General features: G+C 48.6%; 1 protein-coding gene across 5 annotated transcripts in view; it reads right to left on the bottom strand.

Annotated features, from left to right (window-relative positions):
• CADPS (calcium dependent secretion activator) overlaps positions 1 to 18,011 on the bottom strand; it is a 175,060-nt gene extending 157,049 nt beyond the window's left edge. For 2 of the 5 annotated variants that reach the window (XM_085236221.1, XM_085236218.1), the window contains exon 1: positions 17,531 to 18,007. In XM_085236221.1, coding sequence (XP_085092347.1) covers positions 17,531 to 17,902 — 372 coding nt within the window. In that variant the 5' untranslated portion in view covers positions 17,903 to 18,007. Of the gene's footprint in view, positions 1 to 17,530 lie in introns of all 5 variants that reach the window. The other 3 variants (XM_085236220.1, XM_085236222.1, XM_085236223.1) reach the window with 3 other exon arrangements.
• Positions 18,012 to 18,585: the final 574 nt, after the last annotated feature.

An 18,585-nucleotide genomic window follows, 5' to 3' on the forward strand; every position in this document is an offset into this window, starting at 1 on the left:
TGTCGATCCTGCAGCATCACAGGGCGTGCTGTGCTGCTGACACCAGATTGTGATTTCCATTAGTGTTAATAGGAACCGCTGACAACAGTGGCAGTCAGGAAGCCAAAATGTCTCCCATCTTGATGATCGCCTTCAATAAGTACAGAACTGCATTAAGTCTGCCCCAGCAGCTGTGCTATGCAAACGATGGCTGCTGTGAACATGAGGAAAGACCCAGAGCCCCCAGGAGAGCTCAGCAGCTTCTGAAGAAGTGCTGGGATGGGTGATGGCCAGCAGAGAAACAGCCCAGTGAAGACCAGCTGCACCACTGAAGGTGGATGAAAGGAGCAGGATACTCCAGTGCTGTTTCCACCTTTTAAATTGAATATAAAGAGTTTTCACTGTGTTTAAGCAGACAGCAATTCTACAATCACTGCACTTTAGCAGAAACAAATCCTGCATTAAATGCAGTAATTTTCAACCTCCATAGCGGTCTAGCACTTAGGATAGGAGGAAAGGTCTAGCATTACAACCATAACTTCAAGATACTTGGCATCCCCGCCCCTACAAACACTTGCTCAAAAGCAGGGTTCTGACCCATAGACAGTGTGATTTTGCAATCCATCCTTTTGATCCATACGAGGAAACAGATAGGTCTCAACATACTCTTTTCTGTTCTCCATACAGGGAGAGAACAGGGTGGTGAGACCATGTTTGCAGCCTTTGGTCAGTATGGGGGCTGGTTGAGAGCAAGGATAAACAAACTGGGTTTGCAGCAGACATGAGAGGCATCTTGAGTTTGCTACTAACACTGTAGGGTAAGGCTGCACCTCAGAAGCAGTTAGTATCTTATTGATCTTTGCCATTTGTGGGATTTATTTCCTTTCACTTGATTTTTCTGAATTAAAAAGTTATGAAATAGTGTTGGAGAGGAGGCTGCTGCAATTCATGGCACTGCAACACAGGCACACAGAACCAAGGCTGACCAGCATGCATGAAAGTAAGTGTGGGCTGCTCCAGAACTGTCTCCATTTCATACATTTCAGGGTATCAACTGACTGTGATGGGTCAGGTAGAATTTTTCATCTTTGGATACAGCGCAGTATGATTTCTCAGCTCTGCAGTGAAAACATTTCCTTCTGCAAGGCCAGACTCCTCACAGCCACAGGTTTCTGTGGGTTTCAAGCATCCTTAAAGATAAGACTGCTCTTCCTGCAGCACTGGAATTTGCCACACACACTGCCAGCATCTCCACCTTCTTAAATCTCAAGTTAGCCACACATAACAGGACTCAGCACTTCTCTGCAGGCACGTCTGTAGCAGGGCAAAGATTCTGGATATGCAAAAGCCTAGATGTAAATACAGATTTTATCCTTTAGAGAAAGCCGGATACAAAACAGAAGTCCTACAAGAGTGCATCAACTAAGTGTCAAAAAAAAACAAAACAAAACAAAACAAAAAACGACACAGTGAAAAAACAGAGGTAACATCACCTCATTTCAGCACCGCGGTCAGCTCCAGGCTTGCTGATCTGAAGCCGCTGTGATTCTGCGGCTGATGAGCGGACTATCAGAGCCCACCAGCTGACAGCCCAAGGTGCTCAGACCTCAAATTAAGTCCCGTGAGGGTCTGCGGGAGCCATCAACAGTCCCAACTCCAAGGCCATGGCAAGCAGAGGGAAGCACTCAGCACTATGCAGCCCCTGGCCCAGCCTACAACAAATCTGCTCTTACTACACGCTGAACCCAACTGCCTTTCTCACTGCCTTTTCTTTTTTCTCCCCCTCCTTGAAAGGAGCTGATTACAGTGGAAAAGGTTCTCTGTGGCTCTCACGTGTATGAATTCTGCACTTCAGAAATTTATAATTTGCTATGTGGTTACAGTGCACACATTCTATTCGGAATTACATAGCACATAACCCAATCAAACAGCACTAACAACACTGGGTAGTTAAATCATGCTGTGATAAAGAAGGAAAATGATTTTGTGTAGGCATGGCAAAGTCTCCCATGTACCTCGGTCAAAGTGGCACCTACTGCCAATTATCAGGTTGGCAAAAACCATCCGTTACTGAGGGTAATGGTTTAACTTAACACTTAGAGTGCATAGCTGGGGGTACATTAAGTCATTTGCACAGTGTTACTCAGCTGTCAGCAGAGTGGAATACAGTTGTACTGCACTCTAAGGGAAAAAAAAATAAAAAAGCAAAAGCATCAGATGCACAGGGACTGTACAAAGGAACAGGAGAGGGGTATCAGGATGGGGAGCAGGAACAGCAGAAGGAATGTGGAGCAGGGGCAGCCTGGGAACACCACAGAAGTCCTCCAAGCACTGAAGAAATCTGCTGCAAAAAGGAGAACAACATATTCCCCATGCCCACAACAAGAAATAACAGGTGTAAATTGCAGTGAGGAAATCAGAAGCGACCTGAGTGCCTCCAGGCTTGCACTGAGCTCAGACAGATCCTTCCAGCCCTATTTTAACAGGGCTCCTATTCTGGACTCCAGCTAGATTAGGCCAGCTCTGGCTGCATCCTCAGCTCCAAAACTGCTTCCTTTCCCAGGTGTCTGATGATGGTTTATTTTCCTACTGAGCTAAAAACATTACTATCCTGCATGTAGCTGCCCTGCAAGCATGCTCCTTGGGCAAGTGCTGCAGTGAACACTTACTGCAGATGTTCCTGCTAAGGAGTGGCAAAGCTGCTTTTAAAAGGTCCTGTGCAAATCAAAATATCATATTGGCATTACCAGCCCTGTGACATACTGCAAACCTTACCCCATGACCACACCTTGATACCATAAACCAGAGGTCAGCCTGGGCGTGCAATCAATGCAAGTTCTCCCTGCAAGGAGCCAGGCATTGCACCCAGAGCCACACTGCATGCAGTCCTACAGCACGCAGCCACCACTATATTTATTCTGGTACATTACAGTGGGAAGCTTTAATCTGCATAATCGCCTCAGAGAAGATTTCATTCAGTGAGGGGAAAGCAATCACCATTTCATTTGCAGCCGGTTGCCTTCCCAGGGTCTTCAGTTATCAAAGCTGGAGGGTCCTGACAGCGTGTGCACCTGCCTGGATGGTTTTGGGAGACAGGTTCATGCTTCCAACAAAAGCATCTGCAGATGCTCAAGGTTTTCAGCCTCTTTTCAGAGCCATTTCTCTCCTCCCAGCTTTTATCTGACAGTCTACATCCCACATGAAGAAAACAACTGGATATAATCCTAGATTAAGGGGATTGTAACACAATTAAATACAAGTCATACCCTTGATAGAGCCTGCTGTCGTCATTCACAGAGCACAGTTCTCAGACGCTGGGAGGTGTGCAGATGGTGGCATTTGGGATACTCCCTACAGCTGCTGGTTTTCCAGCATTTATGCCTCCCCACATTGGAGAAAGGAATAAAAATCAATCATGTTCTTATGTGATGCTATGTTATAATCCCATGAGACTTCACTTTGAAAACTAGAAATTTAAATCCTGGTGGCTTCAGCCCCTCAGCAGGACACTGCCAGCTGCAGCCTGGGGCTGAGGGGTCTGTGCCATGGTACAGTGGGAGGATAGGACAACAAAGCCTGCTGCAGCAAGAACCACAATAGCCAGGCAACGGCAAGAACCTACCAGGAAGTCTTTATGACTTGATCCTACCTCTGGGAAGCCACAATATTCTTACACATACAGATGCATATTAACAGAAAAAAAGCGCTTCTTCTGCTCTTTCCAGTCTGGTAGCTATAGCAGCTTGACTCGATTAAGAAACTTGAGAGGTTTGAAAACTACTTATTAAAGGAGAAAATTTCCAACTGTCTCTCTCTTGTGAATTGTGGCAGCCAAAAAAACCAACCCTAACATAAAGACGTGCCTGAAGGTAGCAATTTTACTATCAGCAACATAATGACTCGTATCACTGCTGTCATCTTTGTTGGGGAAAAGTAAGCCAGGTATTGTGATCATTAGCTTTTTGATACAGATGATCACTTTAAATGAGGATAAACACATGCATTTTAATAAGGAATGGAAGGAAACAGCCCCGAAATACAAGCAGAACCCACAACTCGTGCCAAGTCTGCATGTTTCTTGGGGAGAAGCTGTGGGACCACAAGGTAGGAGGCTGCTGCTGCTGTCAGAGGATTAAAAATCAGCAGAACTTGACCTTTAATGCTAAAATTTAAAGCAACGACCTGGCTTCTCGTGCTTCCATTCCCTAATGTAACCATAATCAGATTTGTGGCTGAGATCAGAAAACTGTTTGCAAAGAGCAATTTACATGCAGCCTTCAACAAGCCTGGGTGACACAATACAAAGGACATGAACACAGGCTTTTGCAAGTCCTGACTGAGCAAGTTTGAAGCTGAGATGCATATTAAGGTCATGGAACAAGGTCTTCTGCAGGTGACAGCAGCAGTACATCACGCTGCTGAGTGCTTGTACGGAAAAATTGCACTGAAGTCAGTGAGTGCTTGGCTGGGATGGGAAGCTCTTGTATGAAAACTCAAACCAGACAGCATACCTCTGCTCACAAAGCTGCCAAAACATCCAGTCCTTACAACAGACAACAGGGAGACCAAGTCTAAAAAGCTGTCCTCCCACGGCTATTTTAATGGGATACGGGAAAAGCTAAGAGCACACTGGAGTAAGCTGTTTATAATGCCATATGAGATGCAAAAATCCCTAACCCTGGAGTTTATCCTGCTCTGTGCAAGGCTGTTAATGACCAAAGCCAAGAGCAAAACCTCCAGTGACGCAAAGAGAATCAAAACACAGCCCCAAAGCATTCGTCACTGCGAACACACTGAAGCTGAACACACTTGGGACACATTTTAATTTACCGTTCTCTAATTATGAACAAATGTGTCTTTATCTGGTGTTTATTCCAGAACAACAAATAGAGGCAGAATGACACATCTCTGCCAAAGAGACATCAGCAGTGGATATCTACTTGTGACCAGTCACTGGAGGAGGTTCAAACAAGCAAGAACACCTCTGAAAGCCAGGGGCTGACTTCCATGCACCAGTAGGAGAGTTTTCCCTATGTACTGCTGTGTGAACTCTCAGGAGATGCCTGCATACATCATCTTCATTTACTTATTCTTTTATGCAACTTATTTATTAAACCAGAGGTTGAAAAGAAAGAATAAGGAACCTCAACCCAGCGTAAGAAAGGACTGTCTGAATTCACCAATACATATCACAGCTATCACTGTGGTCTTGCGTTATGGTCAACCAGTTTTAAGTACACAGTACTAGCAAGGCATCAGGGAAGGGAAAGAGCTTTAGTGGAAAGGCATAGGAACAGATCCCAAAAGCAGCTCTTCAAAAGATGACCCAAAGTACCTGTTCTGAACTGGAGATCATGTTTTCCTGCTCACACTGGACAGAAGGGCTAAACGATATTAGAGCCCACATTGCATCTCAAAGCCCTCAGAGGGAAGGGAAAGTGGTACTTCATATTTCTATAAAACAATTAGTATTGACAGAACAGACTATCATACAGCACTCAGCCCAGAAGAGTAATTAACTACTGCTGTAGCTTGCTTACTGGATGCAGATAGGAGGCAAGGAGGAGGCAATTAGTGAGTAAAGAAGCATGCCAGGCACGGGGATCTGCTGTGACTGACTACTGACTTGCAAGCTCTGTGTGAAGGAGAGCATCAGTGGTCAAAAAACACCCCACATGAGCCATGAAGCGGAATAACCTCGAAGAGAACAGACCTCCATCTCAGTTTGGGGTCCAGAAAATAAAGGATACAAAGTACCTAAACCTGTAGTGTTTCCCCCCCAAATTCAGAGAGGCACTATGAATCCACCTCTAAAAGGCTTGGGAAAACCCATCTAGCAAGCAGGCTTTGTAACACACATTTGTAATAGCCCTCTAAGCCCATTCCCCTATGGAGGCATTAATAAAATCAGTGGGGCTCTCCATGAAAGGAAGGCAGACAATTCTGGTATTGCTTCCAGCATGGTCTGGAGAACACTTCCCTTCCTGACAGGTTTATCTCTGAGACAAAAGCCAGACCCTTCAGACCCCAAAGGACAACGTGGCATAAAAGCTCTCTCTATTGCTGGGCAGCCTCAATGGGAGCTCACAGGCCTCTTCCAAACAAAGCTCAAGGAAAACCAGTCCACGCAAGGCTGCTGTGTTCACAACCACAGGAGTACCACTGGCAAACAGGACAGGCTACGAGAAACAAGGCTCCTTCCTGCCATCAAGGTTCAAAACAATCCAGACTTTCTGCATGCTCTGGGTGAGGCGAGGAAAGGGCAAGTGCAGCCCCAGTGGCAGAAAACCCTATCTTACAGGGACATGAGGAGATATCCCTGTCAGAAGGGCGAGGGAGGAAGATTTCACAAGGACACAGAGTTCTCCTGGACATGCAATGACGAAGGATAGCAAAGGAAGCCAGAAGACATCAGGCCTCGCTGGGCCAGAACAAGTACCAGAGTGACTCAGTCATTCTTTCTGGGCAGCCCAGACTCTCACAGCACAGTTAATGGTTATTTGGGAAACAGAGCTGAATTTGAAGGCACCACCAGTGTCTTGAAACGTGCTCTGAGCAGGCTGGGTAAGGACAGGTGATAAAAGTTAACGGGAACTTGCAAGGTGTGGGGGGTGAGACTGCCCCGAGATCAGTGCTGCAGGAAGCTCAGGGCCAGAAATGGGGTTCTGGCAACGCAGCGTCTCTCCTCTGGGGCCTGTCTGCTCAACCTGCAGGGACAGAGCAGAAGATGCTCTGGCTGGTTTCAGGGCACTTTCAGGGCATTGGCTTCCCAGCCCCACTGGGAAACACCTGTGGCTACAGATGTGGGGTAGGGAAAGGCTGGGCAATGTTATTTAAAGGATGCATTAAGTCAGATAATCTTATCAGCCCCAGGGAATCATAGCCGAGTTCTGAAGTCACAGCAGTGAGTGCAGGCAGTGCCACAGAGCTGCTGTCATGCAGATCAGGAAACCATTCAAAAGCAGAGTACTTATTTTTCATTTCTTCTCTTTCCCAAATGCTATTTTTAATCCCAGTACAGTCAGATGAGAAAGTCTTGCTTTCACTGGAATATTCCACATGACACCTCCAACCCCTTGTCTTTTTCCATCCCAAACTTAAGCAGGGGAAATCTCTAATTTATGATTTACTACATTTAGCAAACATGCCAGTATCCCTCACCTCCTCAGTTGTAGGGGTGTTTCCATGCAGTATGTCTTCTACAGAAAGGCACAGAGGCTGTGCAGCCTGAGACGAAGGCACCACGACCTGCCTTCTTGGAGCTGGCCATGTCACAGCAGCAGTACTGGACCCCAGTAATGACTTTCTACATCATCCTCCCCATTTTCAGCATCCAACCAGCCTGGCTCAGTCCTGCTGCAGCAGCTCCTCTGTCCCCATGTGGGCAGCACATCAGCACAGAAGCAGCCAGCAGGATCTGGAACAAATCCTGGCAGTGCTGGTGCCAGGAAGGCAGCAAGGGCAGCTTCGAGGTGCTCAGCTCCACACTGCCTTACTTCCACACCCACACTGCTTCTCGTGTAGGTGAGATGGTGGAGTTATAACTCTGAAATACTTTGCATGTGGGCACAATGCTACTCCCATCACTGAAAGCCTAATTTCAGTGCACGTATCTGCATGAATGCACAAGGTAAGAACTAAAAATAGAAGTATCCTATTTTCATGCATCTAGTCAGCAGGTACAGAAGCGGTGTAAACAGTGATTCAGCAGCAGCCCACGTGATGCAGGTTGTTCCTCTGCCTCTGTCTCCCTTTGCTTGCAGCCCTACCTTCCCTGCCTTGCTCCTGACCCTCTGGCAGAGGGTGGTGGGAGTGCCTGAGTATCCCCCAGGCAAGGTCTGAACTCCAAGGCACATGGACATTTATAGAGCTGCTCTATCTCGATCATTTATTCTAGTGCCAAGTATATTTGAAACCATAATTAAGTGTTCTGCTGTGAAAATAGCTGCATAATTCACATTTTGCTATTTTTTTTTCCCCCATTCAACTTACAAGCCTTGTATCTACAAACCTGAGTCATCCAACCTGGGGGAAAAAAGAGGCTTGATGTATAATCACAGCGTATGGTTGCTATCTCTGGTGCAAAGTAGTGCTGTGAGTCCATAAACACCACTGACAAATTGCATAGGATGACACCAAGGACATTTTTCAAGTCCTGTGAGATTTGCTACACAAACAGCTATGACCTTGTACACGATTTCAACAGAGAAAAGTTGTGTTTTTTTTTTGCTGGTTCACACCCTCTACTTTTTCATTAACGTTTACTGAGAAGCCAGAAAGAGAAGAAGATACATGAAAAACGTAGAGACTGAAGAGCAGAAATAGCATCTTTCATTTACCTTACATTTTCTAAAACTGCAACTTATCTCTTCGAGCAGAGGGTAAGAAAATATTTCCGAGTCTTCTCACCGCTGCAGCTCTTCAATTCAAACTCTCGAAGCCAAAGGGAAGAAAAACCTCCCAAGCACATACCCGCCCTGCTTGAAGTGCCTGCATGAGCAATTCCTCCCTCCAGCCCCCAGAGTCTCACGGCTAGCAGTCTCCTTTCTGATTCAGCAAGCTGCACTCCACCTCTAGGCTCTGCCTCCCACAGGCACGAGGGCTATGGGAAAACCCTCAGACCTGCTATTTAGTGATGCTCAGAAGCCTCTGGCCATGCCCTGCTCCATAGAGCACCCTGCCCTGGCCCCTACTTCACCCTGCCCAGGGCACCCATGGGATGGGAGCACTGATGGCACACGGCATCCCCAGCAGCCCACCCATCGCCCATGGGTCCATAGGACAGGGATGAAGGGCAGGCCTTCTTGCTCAGCATCCATGCATCACAGTGAGGCAGCACACACCACAGGCCAGCTCAGGGCTAAGACACTCAAAAATACAAATAATCATCAAGCCATTAAAATCATGGGAGCTGTCACTGCAGCTGCAACTTTCTGAGTCATTTTTCTATTGTTTGAAGGGGAATAGCCCTTGGAGGAAATGAGTCCTACATGGGGACAGCAAACATCTGAACAAGTGACAAAAATATCATGGGAGGATTTTCCTGTACAGCTTTGACTTGCCAGCACACAATTCCTAGCAAGCATAATTGACTGGGGATAACTAAAGCACAAGGATTTCAACTTTATCTCAGAACGGATTAAAGTTCTTCCTAGTCTCACCTTGACGTGCACTGAAGTCTGAATGATTTGCATTTTGACGTTTAATTGAAATGTGTGTTGCTGTCTGACAGGCTCTAATCTCCTCAAAAACATGCTTGTGTGCCTCCCTTCCCAAAGCAAATACTTATCAAAAGTTTCACCTTGAATATAGGTCACAGCATTGCAATGCAAGTAATCAGAGCTGAAAAGAAAGAAAAAAAGAAAAAAGGAGATTCTAGGTCCAAATATATATATATTTGGATATACATATACATATATATCCAAAAAGCACATCTGTTCTCTTGAACCATAGCAAGGAAAGATTATGACCATTAACATGAAGGTTATGCAGCAAAAGAAACAATTGGTTAAAGAAGAAAAATATCACTTGGTGTTATCTTTCATCATTAAGTTTTCATGGAAAAAACACTGTGATTGGCTCAGTCTGAACATATACGAAATGTAAAGAGACCATCTGACATCACTGAGGCATAACAGGACAAGATAAATGGAGATGATTTGCCACACTACTGGAGCAGCTGTAACTCCCTCGCAGACCTGCAATAATAAAATGAAAGGACACAGAAATAGCAAGCCATCTGCTTCTGGCTGGCCACTGAATCTTGTGCTTTCAGCAGACAGAATGGAACTGGGGGCCTTGCTCTTCTGCTCGTGTGGGTTTAAGCAGCTGAGCTGCTCCACCAGTTTGACAGCCCCTCTGCGGCTGGTCTCACGTGGGCCGTCCTGCAGCCAGCTGATCCGTGTGCCGCGGCCACAGGACAAACATCTGGAGGCCGGGATGCGGTGCAGCTCACGGCGAGAGCCTGAAACAAGGGCAGTCAGCACGTGGTGTATCCACGCACAGAGAGGCAGAGCCCCGCCGTGCTCTGCAAAGCCAGGGGAGAGCAGCAGGCAGGACCTGCCCTTCACACCTCACTGCCACCTCGCCTTCCATCTCAGCGCGGCTCATGTAGCCAGGTCTACATGACACCCCACGTGTGTAAATTAAACATCGGCTCTTTTCATCAGCAAGTGTGTACAACTTGTAAGCATGAATTATGCAAGACTATTAACTGCCTTATAATAAGAGGGAGCAGCTGTGCAGGCTGTGGGGAGGAGACATGCAGTAGCAGAAGGGGCAGCCCATGGATGTTCAGTGCCTGAATGCAGCAATGGGTCTGGTCCTGGTGCTCTCTTGCATCCTGCCCTAAACAATTACTGCAGCACCCTATGAGCCCACAGCACTCGACACAGTAGAAAAAAAACCAAAACATTTTATTGATGGCAGACCAAGAAACAGCACCTTGCTGAGCAGCTCAGCCCAGGAAAATGCCACACAGTTTGGGCCAGCTTACTGGTGAATTGCAGAGAGCCATGGGCTAGTGAGCCAAGCCTGTGATACCGAATCTTTGCAGAGCTGACATCATGCTTAATAGGTGTGCTGAGGGCACAACGTACCTATAGGCTGAGAAAGCTTTTGGTACAATTTCACATGAAATATTAATCTCTCTAGTCAATAGGAATGCTATTAGGATGGAGTGGCTGGGCTGTACGCAGTTGGGAACAAAGTATGTTCCTATAGGGGAGGCACAGATTGGTATTAAGGCCAGGTTTATTTATTGTATATATCATGGAGCAAACATCAAACACCACGATTACGTTTACTGATGATTCAGAGTCGTGTGGGCTCCTCAATACACAAGAGGAGGCCAACAAAGTCCTGGACAACTGTGAGCAAGCAAGCACCTCGGGGGATAATTAAATTAATTCAAGCTATGGAAATGCCACACAACAAGGCTAAATCATAGAGCAAATAACATTAGAAAGGACTTTGAAGTCCGGGACAACATGATACAAACCCAGGCTACTGCTGGCTCCCAGGTACAGATGCAGTGTGCCAGGTGCCATGCAAGCACAAAGCCCACATCTATTTTAGCCATCAGAGAGAAAATCGCTAATATAGAAACCCCAGTGACAGCAGTTGTGTGTTCCCAGTCCAACACACATGGCTTTGGAGAGGCCACAACGCACAGGAACAGCTCGTGATGCAGCAGCCCTGTGTACGTGTGGTTGCAAAGCTCCCAAGAGAGCACAGCTGATTTGCAGCACCTGTGACACCAACAAATCAGCACCATGGGGACAGAGCTGGTGTCACCACAGCATGGCACCCTCCAGCATAAAAAGTGATTTGGAAGAACACAGTTTCCCACCAGAACCCTAAAAGCAAAGGCAGCCTGCATCGCTTACCTGCCACTAATTGCCAGAGCTGCACTGAGGAGCCCTGCCTGACACAAGGCAGCTCCCATAGCAGACACCAGCACATCTTATCCAAGTCATCTCACCCAACAAAGGAGTTCCTTGCTGGGGACAGCCCCAATGGAGTGCTGTAGCAAGACCACAGAGCATCCAGAGCTGCAACATGAGACAGGACACAGGAAAACAAGTGAGAAGTGGCAGTTGCACAAGGCCCTGAAGGCAAGGAGAAGATGCTAAATTTGATGAGGTTAAGGAAGGGAGCCAAAGAAGGAATAAATAGAGCTAATGAGAAAACAAGGCATGAGCATTCAAAAACCTTTAACACACTGCTAAACAGCAATAAAAAGGCAATTAGAGTTCCGAGATGCATGGAGGGTAATTGCATGCACTATAAATAGGGGATGGGAAGACTGTCCCGCTCAGCAGGATCTGATTCACTTCTGGGGTGACTTCTGTGCAGACAGAAAAATTCTGGTCTGAAACAGAAGCTGACAGAGGAGAGTTTACAGAAAGGAGATTACAGAAAAAAAAATAAATCTATCACGTATCTCTCCGCATGAAACACACATCAAGCATGAGCTTTGCAATGGGAGGCTTCAGAGGTCTGAGCTTAAGGAACTTAAGGAACTGGAAATAAAAGTCCAGCAGCAAAGATGCAGAATAACCTTAGAAAGGAGGTGTAAAATGATCTTTTCTGTCTGGTTATCCTCCTCCAGCCCCCCTCACCCTTCCACATAAGCTCCCACCTGGGAGCCCACACGCTATCTGTACAGCCCTAACTCCAGCTAGGCCTTGGCCACACACCAAAACAACCCCTCGCTGCTCCAGCAGCTGCACATCCCCAGCTACCATCAGCAGATGGGCCCTGCCTGGAGGCCCAGCTGGCAGAGGGTGGGCTGGGGGCACCCTGCACTGCTGAGCCCGACAGTACAGCTCCAGCTGAAGCAGCGCTCAGTGTCCTTCCTTCATCCTTGCATCGTCACCATGCAGGTAGCGAGGCAGCTGGCTCCTGCTGCGTCACCCCATTAGCTTCCTTCCGAGGCAGCGATGAGTCTGTAATCTCTGATTACAAGGGTGGAAGCAGTCAGCTAAGATGGGAGGTAAAGCTTGAGGCCTTGACAGCTCCGTGCTGGCAACATGCAAAGCTGAATCAGGAAAGGACACGTAGCATCTTAGAGAAATTTCCCTTTGGCTTGATTTTCAGCTTGTGTGATTCTCACATCACCCCCCAGTACCTAAAACTCTTCTATCCAGATACAAGAGCAGCAAATCCTTGCCACTGTAGAAGCAATCAGCTGGTGGGACCTCAGCTGGGAGAGGAGCTTGTTCCAAGCTCAAGCAATGCCAAGTAGAATCACCCGGGCCTGGAACATGGTAAATTCCCCACTGAATTCTCCTGCAGGCATAAGCACATCCTGTATGCCTAATCAATTGCAAACATATCTCACAGCTAATAAACTTTTGTACTAACTTACAGAATCCACACACTCCCAGTGCTGTCCAATCCAGCTCAGCACGTATTCAGGATCAAATTCAGAAGTCACAGCTGACATGATGCAGTTCATAAGGCATCAGTCCAGATCTTGTGAGACAGGACAGATTTCTATAAGCCACTTCTTAACAAATAGCCTTTTTTTCCCCCCAATTGCCAAGCAGTTAACCAAGTTAACCAAGCTACTCCCTCAGGATCCCTGCCCAAGCAGAAGATACGCTGCTCCATGCAGGTACAGGACCAGATCCAGTTCATAGCCAGAGACACTTGTCCTAGATCATTGCATCTGGCTGAAAATCTCACTTAAAAAAGGAGAAGTGGAAACATGGGAGTCTTGTACCTGTAGACTGTCTCATCCTATTCTAAAGGCAATCAGTGTCCTGTCCTTGGGAGAACATCACTCTAAATCAGCTTGAGTGGCCACTGTGGGACAATTAGCATGCAATCCTGTTTTGCCAGAGTGCTTGAACAACACATGGTTACATCAACCCCAAGTCCTGCTAAAGGCAGTGAACTAAGCAAAACTAATCCTGGAGCATGACTGAATCTAGGTTTCATTAAGTTAAGCCACTAACACCCGGGTGTGGACAGACCACTGTGGACTGCAGGATCGAGCACAGGGCTTCAGAGTCACAACTTGTGTGTCGGGGCAGCTTTCCACCTACTCTTCTGTCAGCTGAACTACTGAACTACTATGCTACAGTGCATCCCATAGCGATGGGTCCTGATCCAGCAGCCTGTATTTGTCACGCTGCTGGAAGTCCAAGCTCTCCATCCTGCTCTGAGACAGGCAGGCTTTGAACCACGGTAACTGTGAGCACTGCATGGCTTACCCCAAGCTGAATAAACATTTGTAAGACATTTTGACTCAGGTGTTTAAATTAGAGGAAAGGTCTGACTTGTTTATCAGCCTGAATGACAGGAGTACAGTGCACAGAATGGTCACTAGAAGCACTTTTTCAACCAAGAACTGCACAATCACAGCAAAATCAGTGACAGCACTTACAGGTGGTGCTCATAACAGTGCCTACCTGACCCAGAAGAACAGCCAGGCAAGGTAGAGGCAGTCTCCCAAGCTCTGCTTTCCCTCCTGTGTGCTCCAGGCTGTCCTAGAGCAGGGAATGAGGCCACCTTCCCTTCTACCTCCATTCCCAGGAGGAAAGAGAGCTGGGAACAAAACCCACCTGGCAGGGTTCCACCCATCCCCCTGGGTGACAGGTCCCTTCTCCTGAACTCATTGTTCTAATTAACCCAGATTTTTTGGAGACATACTACAGCAGAGATCACTCTGAGGCTGAAATCCTGGTGCTGCCAAAGCCACTGGCAGAACTGTTGTTGACACCAACTGAGCAACAGCTTTACTGATCATACCATATCTATTAAGCTTTGCATATTAATCACACATACATAACTAAATGTAAGCAGGATGCTTACCTTGTACTCCTCTGGATTAAAGTACTGGCAGCAGCTAACAAGGAGTTGCATTCATACATTGCTAGTGCCAGCACTGTGATGCCTGGGTTCCTATTGCTGAACCGCACTAAAAAACACTAAAAATTAATTACTTCTTCAGCTAGCAAAAGAAATACATATGGAAATGACTTGCAGACCACTTCCCACTTAGGTGAACTGAGCATGAGTGACTCATAACTTGTCAGAAGGAATTACAAACTGTGCAAGAGGCAAAGTGCTTTGGGGAGAGTAGAGTGTCTAGACTACGCAGAGCAAGGCTGTAAATTATACTTTCTGCAAACGATGGGCTTTAGCAGGGGTTGCATGGTCAGATGAGTCCTCCTCTCTGTCAGTTCATAACATCTCTGGCCTGAGAGACTGAATAATTGAATCACTGGTCCAGATCAGGAGCTGCAAAGTTTTACAACAGCCGAAGACCAAGCTTCCAGCCTATTTAATTACCTGCTTCCCGATTCAATCAGCTGCAAGCACATAAATAGCCAAACTATGGCAAATACTTAATATCCGCTAGAATTAAATTAAGATAAGGCACTGGCAAAATAAATGATAAGTGTTTTAACTGAAAATAATCATTTTCTGTGGATTCCAGATGATTCGTTGAGCACAACACTCGTGTTCTGTTCTCTGTGCTGCTAAGGAGCCACGAAGGAACAGACAGAAAGCAAGAGTCTGCTTTCTTCTCTTGGCTGCAGAGCTGCAAACCCCACAGCTCTGAGGGCTCCCTGGATCCAGCAGAGCAGCACCTGACCACACAATCCCAGCTCCCCCAGTAAGTCTCACCACTCACAGCACGTCAGCGGTTTGAAGAGAGAACTTGTGCAAAAACAGGATGAGAGCAACAACTCAACCCAGGAGAGTGAAGAAATACGTGATTATTTAGAAGGCTGTGTTCACTTTACTAAGATCCTAACCATTGCAGCACCTGTACACATGCCAAAATGGCAGAAAGGCTGTACTGAAAGATGCACTGTCACAGGTTTAAGAGAGTTTGACCCCACACACCTGCTCTGCACTAAGCACAGTGCTTAAATCAGTCACTGCCCAGCAGAGCACAAGCTTAAGTTCTTTGCTATTTTGCTAGCACACCTGACACCACCTGCAGGCTTTCACAAGGACCCAAACAAGCTCCAGTGGGTGATATGCAGCAAAGCTGCTATTTCCATCCTGGTTGCATTTGCATCACCTACAACGAAACCAACTGCCCTCTCTTCCATCAGTGAGATGGAGAAGGAAGCTACAAAGTGGACTCAGCAGCACCAAGTAGCTCAGCAGGATGCAGCAGTCTGCTATTTGCAGTGCTATTGGATTTGCAGCAATACACAAAGTTCTCATTACAAAGACTAAACCCAGCAGAACCTCCCCAAAAAAACTCCATGCTAAAGGGGGAACGAGTCCTACACGTGTCACCCTGGGGTCTCCTGCAGGCTGGGAAAGGAGGGATGGGGTTTTGGCAGGAAAGTCAAAAGAGAGAGAGAAGCAGCAATCACATGGATCCCATAAGAAGCTCTGGCAGTGCTCTGAATGATTTCAGCACGAGTCAGGCTTAGGAACACGGACAAGGATTTACTCCCAGGAACCTGTGACAGCTGAATATGGGAACATACAAGAGAAGAAAACCCAGAGTGAAATCACCTTTAAAAGGGTGAATTCAGTTTGACATGTGTTGTCAAGTTAAATTTAGCTTTCCAAATTCCATTTAAGGACCAAGTTTGTGGGGAGATGCTAAGCGCCTGCGAGACATCTATTTGAGCTGTATTTATAAAGAAGCCGAGCATATTTCCCACACATCACACAGAATAGATTATTTTCTCCCCATGTCCTACACACCTTCTCTATTCCTTTGAGTCTGCTGCCAGGTCATCAATTTTCCCATTTCTTTGTTCCACCTGCACATCCCTCCCTGTCTCCTACCCCCTCCTGTCTCTGCACAGCGCAGCACTGACCTCACAGCTGTGTCTCACCCTTCTTTCCAGCCTCACATCCCCACACCAACAGATGCTGCTTTTGGAAAAACTCAGTTCTGTCCTCAGTTCACTTTCACGTGAGGAACAGCTGCTGGGTTTGTTTGCTCGGATTCCTTCAAGACGAGGAATTACATAAACTCCATTACATTCTCCTAACATGAAGAAGTTAGGTAGGAAACAAAAGTCAAGACGACTTTGAAAATCCACAACTTGCTGAAAAAAGAGTTGTGAGCAAAAAACACGCATCAAAAACTCTCTAAGCCTTGTCTTATCTTCAGCCACATGCTTCCTTCTCACAAAGCAGATCATCAGCCTTCCAGCAGCACCAGATTGTCCTATACTGCCTTTACGTGCAGAACGGATACACTTCCCTACCTCCGTATGTTGCAATGACTAATAATAGTCCTCTGGTGTAGCAGAGCTGAATGAATGTCATTCCCATCGATACATCCAGGAGTCTCCCTGGGTATAAAGGTCATTTGTGGAGGCAGTATGCTATCAAGACTACAAAGGCCATCTATGAAACTCAGCTAAAACCAGGAATAAATAACAGCCGTCCAACCCCGAGCTGTGTCCCACCATGAAGGAGAGTGGGCTGTGTTTGCTGGGATATGTCTGCATCCCTGTGCTGCAGAAACTTCGTGTCTATGCTGGTGAGCACAGCCAGCCCTGTGTCAGCACCAGTGCCCAGATGAGGGGCTCCTGGCACAGCCGGCTGCCACTGTGACACACGCAGGGAGGATATCGCGGCAGCTGTTCTGTGGCAAAGCCCTGCTGTTACGCTTTGCCAAGGAACTGGGGAGAACACGCTGGGAGAAGTTGGAAGGAGGCTCTGCAACTCCTTAAGTCAACTCCCAGAGAAAGGAACTTTGCAGTAAGCGCAAACTTGCAGACTCCTTTTGCAGGAGGACAAGGCGCACGCCATAAACGCTATTTGTCTCCTTTCAACAACCTCCAGCTGGCCAAAATCCCGGACATCCCCAATTCCCATATTGCATAACCAGGAGCGGTGCCTGGGCGGCAGCGGAGCCGCCACCGGGACGGGGCCCATACGGGGCCAAGGTGCCCCGCGCCGGGACTGCCCTTGGGGCGCCGGGGGGCGTCGGGACCGGGAGCGGGCAGGGGGCGGCAAGGAGAGCTGCGGGGCAGGAGGGCGGCGAGGGCACAGCGCCGCGAAGGGCGCAGGAGGGCAGGAGGACGGGGAGGGCAGGGCAGCACCGCGGTACCTTCTGCTGCCGGCGGGCCATGTCGGTGGGCTGCTTGGCGTTGAAGGGGTAGGCGATGCAGCGCATGACGAAGACGTAGAGCTGCAGCTTCCTCTTCCTCTCCTCCTCCTCGCGCTGCAGCCGCTCCAGCTCATCCTTCTCCTTCTCGCTGGCCACCGACGGGCTGGGACTGGCGGGCCGAGCCGCTCCCCCGGCGCGCCCGCCCGGCTGCAGCCCTCCGCCGCCGCCACCGCCGCCTCCGGGGCCGGGGCCGGGGCTCTCGCCGGGGCGGCTGGGCGAGAGGCGAGCGGCGGCGGGAGCCAGCGGCTCCTTGCCGCTCTCCTCCTCCACCAGCTCCTCCGACTCCTCCTCGCTGGACGACGGGTCCAGCATCTCGGCTGTCGAGGCCGGAGCTAGGGCTAGCTCGGCACGGCGCGGCGCGGCTCTGCCCGGCTCCGCTCGCCGCCGCGCCCGCGCGCGTCCCCGCGCCGCCCCGCCCTCGGCCGGCCCCGCCCCTCCCCGCGCCGCGCGCACGGCTCGGCGGGCGCTGGCCGCGGTGCTGCACGGCTCGGAGCGGAAAGGAGAGGAGAGGAGAGGCGGGAGCGCCGCGAGGGAGGGAGCGCGCCGGAGGCCCCGTTGCGCATGCCCGCTGGGGGCCGGCGAGGCGCGGCCGCCGCCATGGCGCTTATCTCAGGGGGGCCGAAAGGAGGCCGCGTTGTGCGCGTCCCCACGGCCGCACGCTGACACCACAGCGTCCTCACGGCCATACACCGGCACCGCAGTGCCTCCACAGCCACACAGCCACACACCTCGCAGCGTCCCCATGGCCGGCACGCAAGGTCGCGCAGATCATACGCTCGTAAATGATGCTGAAGGTCTTTTCCAGCCTTGGTGCTTCTGTGATTCTATGACAGAGTGATTGGGTTGGTGGGCTGGTTACACCCTCCTAGATCAGTCTGCCCAGAGCCCCATCCGACCCGAATCGCTAATTAGCACTGAGGGACGTGATTAATGGGCACGGTGAGGACTGGTCCACAGTTGGACTTGATCTGCGAGATCTTTTCCAACCATTACGA

This window comes from Meleagris gallopavo, chromosome 14, assembly GCF_905368555.1.
Source record: "Meleagris gallopavo chromosome 14, MGAL_WU_HG_1.1, whole genome shotgun sequence".
Lineage (NCBI taxonomy): Eukaryota > Metazoa > Chordata > Aves > Galliformes > Phasianidae > Meleagris > Meleagris gallopavo.